The sequence below is a fragment of the Poecilia latipinna genome, unplaced genomic scaffold, assembly GCF_001443285.1.
Source record: "Poecilia latipinna isolate Pla-1442-1.1 unplaced genomic scaffold, P_latipinna-1.0 Scaffold2524, whole genome shotgun sequence".
Classification (NCBI taxonomy): Eukaryota; Metazoa; Chordata; class Actinopteri; order Cyprinodontiformes; family Poeciliidae; genus Poecilia; species Poecilia latipinna.
The window spans coordinates 17,405-22,897 of NW_015115140.1; the positions used below are offsets into that span (position 1 = coordinate 17,405).

At 42.7% G+C, this 5,493-nt stretch overlaps 1 protein-coding gene across 2 annotated transcripts in view; it reads right to left on the bottom strand.

The window, feature by feature from the left end:
- Positions 1 to 235: 235 nt before the first annotated feature.
- Positions 236 to 5,493, bottom strand: part of adamts18 (ADAM metallopeptidase with thrombospondin type 1 motif, 18) — a 73,599-nt gene continuing 68,341 nt past the window's right edge. For both annotated transcript variants that reach the window (XM_015020051.1, XM_015020053.1), the window contains 4 exons: positions 4,576 to 4,646; positions 4,282 to 4,447; positions 1,956 to 2,154; positions 236 to 1,575 (listed from right to left, as the gene is read on the bottom strand). In XM_015020051.1, coding sequence (XP_014875537.1) covers positions 1,460 to 1,575; positions 1,956 to 2,154; positions 4,282 to 4,447; positions 4,576 to 4,646 — 552 coding nt within the window. In that variant the 3' untranslated portion in view covers positions 236 to 1,459. The remainder of the gene's footprint in view (positions 1,576 to 1,955; positions 2,155 to 4,281; positions 4,448 to 4,575; positions 4,647 to 5,493) is intronic.

Below are 5,493 nucleotides of genomic sequence, written 5' to 3' on the forward strand. Positions count from 1 at the left end.
CATAGCTCCTGTTTTTAGCTTATGCTAAGATTCTGTATGACTTCTATTTTAGCATATATCCTGGTTTAGTGTAATTTCTGGTTTAGCAAAACTAAAATTTTATTAAATTTTGTTTCAGCGTAGCTATGTCTTAGCATAAAGTTCACATCAGCATAACTCCTGTTTTAACTTTCACTGTGGCTTCTGTTATTGCATTGCAGTTTTCACATTTTAATTGTTTTTTTTTTTGTTCTTTTTTAACAACAAGGTTAACTTCCTCCAATGGCACCTCAACAGTATGACTCAGTTTTTGTCAGTGCCATGCTGAAATCCGTTCACCCAAACGGCTGGCAGGCTGTGTTATTGGCGGAAGAGACGCTCGTTATTCACCATGAGCCGTATGCTCTGATCTAAACCTCGTGTCCATTTGTTTTTGCGAGCGGTTAGCGGGGAGGCATGCCTCCGTCCAGGAGTAAAGAGAAGCATTCAGGTCGTCTCCTTTCGTGTTTTCCGGCTGTCGAATTAAACGTGCGTCATTTCTTATCTTAACCCGCATTTTGACCAGACTCCTGTTGGAGAACATACCTACATTGTTTTTTTTCTCCCTCTCTTAACAAGCACTTGCTATCTAGACTGCACCCACGCTCGTCAGGCAATCATCCTCTTCTCTCGCTCTTCACCCTCCTCTCTCCCCTCCCTGAGGCCTGCAGATAGCCTCACTCATTATGCACCTCATTTTGCCGGCAATCGATAGAACGCCGGGAAGGAAAAAGAAACGACGCATAGATGTCCAAGTTATTTGTTTTGTTTTCTTTTTCTTTTAACCACAGATATATGCGGGGAAGAAAACAGATGACCATTGCAGCACAGCTGAAGGAAATATTTACGTGTGCAGAGGAGACAGGTTTTCATCGGATTGACACAAGCGTGAAAAAAACAAAACCGTCCTGCTGTGATACATGTAGATGATGTGTGAAGAACTGATCATCTCCGATTACTAAAACCTGATGACTAGCACAGGCCTGCCGTACAGCTGGACACGCTGCATGGATGGACAAAATAGAAAATGATGTAACATAATAACTTAAAAAAAAAAAAAAAAGACATCACCATTTGTTGCCTTTAAATATACAACATATGAGAAAGCTCTGTTCCTTTGATGGGTTTCTAGTTTCAGAGATCTCAAAAGGTAGAAGATTTGTGACCATGTACATATATATATATACACATACATATGAAGTCATTGCTTTGGCAGAGGAGTGTCAGGAGCTGCTTTCCCCTCTATAACGGAGACCTTGACTTGAGTCGGTGCAATGTCTTTTGTGCTTCTTCACCACTTTGTGTCACTCAAGAACTCCAGGAGGAAAACACACAACTTTGGGGCAGAGTTTCTGTGTGTGTAGTGAGCGATGGCTCCCGGTTGGGACGGGGGTATCTCCTTCACAAGCAGCACGGCACAAAACTGGGAGCGCAGACGGATCTACGGCTTCTTGTTGGAGCAGGACTTGCAGCACTGCTGTCCGTAGAACCTGTGGTTACAGACGCCGTGCTGGGGAACCAAGTGGCACCAGTTGAAGTGATCGACACAGCGCTCATCTGTCGACAGAAGAGAATAGTTTGAGGAGAGCGCAGGGTTTCTACAAGGGATTGCTGCATTGATCCACTGTTTTCATTTACGATACTGATATCGGAAGTGAATATATCGATATTTGAGGTTTAGTATCGGCCGATATTGTTCCAATACAGAGCAACAGTGCCGAATTGACTAAAAATGTTTTTGGACCACATCAATTATGCGTTCACATGTCCCCAAACGAACTGGACTTTCTAGATCAACATCAATTAAATCGGACTGAGCAGGGCTGGTGTGAATGCACCCCAAGTCCACTTACATTTTGCTTTCTACTCTGATATGTAACCATACTTAAAAAACAAAACCTCTTCCAGGCGGCGTTAGTTCCCTTCAAGAGCCTTACCTTTCAGACTGGGTCCAGTGGCCGGAACCCGGTTACCGAGGCGCGGTGCCGGCCCTGGGGGAGCCGCGGGGCAAAAGTTTGTGTTGCACGCCCTGGAAGTGACAGGCCTCTGGTGGGCCGGGCAGCCGGCCTGGGGGCGACCTTGTTGGAGACACTGGACGGTTCGAGTCTGAACCCCTCCTCCACAGGACACGGAGCACTACAGCAAAAACAAACCAACATGCATCTCCAAGAGGCAATCACCAGGAGACGACTACAGAGATGCAAACACAAGCAGATGCAGGGGGGAGGCAGGGGGGTTGGAAGGTCTTTGCAGAGACCAAGAACAGATGAATACAAACATCCCAGGCAGCATGTTCTCGCCCTCTAGCAAAGCTGTCAGGAGACATCTCCTCTGGTCCAAACGTACAAGCATCCCCAGGCCTGAGATCAAGCAGGATGAGACTCTGCGCCCGTAAGACTTTTTGCATAATAGATGACGCAACAGTTAGGCCACACAAACCCTCTGCTCCAAAACACTCGGTAAGAGAGCGCAGCTTCAGGATTTTATCTGAGGCCCATTCCCCGTGGCCTCTATTATCCTGCTGGCTACATGGCGGAGCAACACACCGCCTACATTGCGCAGTCCGTCTCTGAGATGAGAACACAGAGGACACGGATCACAGGGTCCAACGTGTTGAACTGCAGCGCCGCTTTAAAATGAAACTATTTATGCTGGAGCTTTCCAGAGAAGACCAGCCTGATCAGCTGAAATCAATCACAGGGGAGAAGTCGGGTGGAAAATACGTTTCATCAGTTTTACTTTCAGGAGTTTTACTTATTATTTTTTTATTAATACATTATCACTTTTACTGAGGGGGAAGACAGATTTAGTTCATTCTCACATGTTTCATACGAGGGCTGCAACTGGAGATTGTTTTGGTCATTGGTTATTCTAGCGATCATTCTGATTAATCGGGTGTCAAAACTGGCAGATTTTTCATTTGGCCTTTTAAATATTTTTTTTTATACAATATTAGAAATACATTAAGAGGTGAAAATAAGCAAATAATCTTTTTTTCAGATAGACATTTTATTACCTAGAATGCAAAAACAGCATTTCTGATTGTAGCAAATGATGTATCTAGAGCTCTCAGTGACGTGCGGTCAGGTGAGGCAGAGCCTCAAAATAAAATATAATAATAAAATCATTTATAAAGATATTTGTACTATAAAGTACCTATTTTTTCATTTAATTTAACCAAATCTGATTATTTTTTTCTTCAAAATCACTGGATTTTCACATTTTCCCATTCAAATGCTTGGAAGCGAAGCCGGTGAGGCAGCACCGAGCTGAGCCTCACCTGTGATTGCGCAACCTCTCGCTAACTGCACTGGCTGCCATTCTATTAGAGCATGCTCCTCCTGTCTGTACGTCGCCAATAAAATGGTTAAAAACATTTAATGTATGAACTGATTTTCCTTAATTTAGCTTATGTTTTTAATGTACTGTGTTTTTATTGTCACCAACTGTGTGTAACATGTTTCGTGTGCTGAGGAGCGATCATAAACGGCAGAGAACAGATTCGAGGCGAGGCAGGCAGTTCTCTTGCCTCATCGCTCGGGGCGCTCATGAACCCAAACATTGTGACTCCACAACTGCAGAGTAAGAGACAGTAACAACAAGCTAGCCATACAGTAGCTGCGCTGATACAGAGAGTGAGAAAGATGTGGTTTTGAGTTGTACTTTAACGGTTTCTCCCTTTGCTGTTAAGCACAGCACAAAATTAATAATATCTACATGTCTAAGTATGACTGAGATAATGGAATTATTCTGCGGCGGCGGCGCGGCTAAGCATCACGTGTTAAAGAATAGTCTTTTTAACCTCCAGCATTGTACCATGTGCTAAATTTCCTTATGTCAACAATAACATGCAGGGGTCTAGATTTGTAAATCTGATTATAATTAAGTCGGTGCCTCATCAGCTATGAACCTCACCGCATGTCACTGTGCATATATATATATATATATATATATATATATATATATATATATATATATATATATATATACACACACACACAAAATGTTTTTTGAGCAGTTTTGTACAATTTCATAATTGTATAAAACTCTGTGTTGTTCTTTTAGCAAACAGCCTTTTCTTGAGCCTGTATACGCTAGATAACAATTAATCAATTACAAAACTAGTTGACAATAATCTCAATAATTGATTAATCATAATTAATTCGATTAGTCGTTATTGCCCTAATTTGAATGTTTTACTGGGATTCCCTCATAATCCTGAAAGTCTTTCCTGTGCACAGTGTGAAGTGTGACCTGCCGCACCTGTTGCCAGGGAGACGGGAACCAGCCTGACACGGAGGCGCCGGACGCTGTTCTGGCAGGAACCACCCGGGGGCGCTCTGGGCACGGCGCTCCACTGCAGACCTGCTGGAGATCCAGTGAAGGTTTGGCCATATTTCTGCACCGCCGCACGGGATACTCCACATACCTGGGCAGAAAGAGCCACACCGTCTACTCAGAACGTCTGAATCCAGACGACGCGGCGGGGCCTCCATTGTCTGCGGCGCTCTACTAAAGTGTGATGAAAGTGATGGTGTGTAGCTGGAGCCAACATACCCTCCCTGTGAGTCTCTCTCCCCACAGCGAAGCTCTCTTCTCTGGACGCCTGAGCCACAGGATCTGGAGCACTGAGACAGAGCAGGTAGGAGGGAGAACCTTAGAACCAGCAGGGTTCCTGTCGCCGCTCTTACCACAAGCTACTTCATTCTGACAATTTGAAGTCATTTTATGTGATGAGCTGAACATTTGCACTTTTTATATCCAATTGGTAAATTTGAATTCCACCCAAGAACATGATGTCAGAATGACAATATTATCGTAGTAATATGTGGGACAATTTATCGTCCAGCAAAATGTGTCACCCTGACAGGCCCAGCTGTATTTCAACATTAGCATCTTTCTTGCAAGTTTCCACTAAGAGCAAATTTGTGGGATACAAAACTACTAGTTATCCTGGTGACAGATTCCCATATATGACATATACTAATAAGATGACTTTGAAAAGGAGCTGGTAGAATTTTTTTTTGCATTATCACAATAAAAGGGTGAATATGAAAGCATGTCATGCTTCTGAGATTTTTAGTTGAAAACTATCATATTCTCCAGACTATAAGTCGCCCCACGCTGCAAAACCACAAAATCTTACCAAGTATTTCTGGTCTAGTTTCCAGTGCAGATGTCATAGTGGACTTGAATTAAGACAAAACTCTCACTCAAAAGTAACTTTTCAGTACAATACAGGAGCTTGTTTTACGTCAATTATTCCTTTATATTGATGAAAAAGTACTAATCCTACTGGTAGATTAGTTAATCGATAACATGGGAAAAAATGATTGTCATGAGTGAAATAATCTGCTAGTGGAACTTTTTTTTTTCAATATCAAAGAATTAATGACTTAAAAAAATCTCCTTTGTCTTGCTGCAAGTTACTTGTATGTTAGTTTCGTCGTCTTCCAAGATATTTCCACTGAAAGG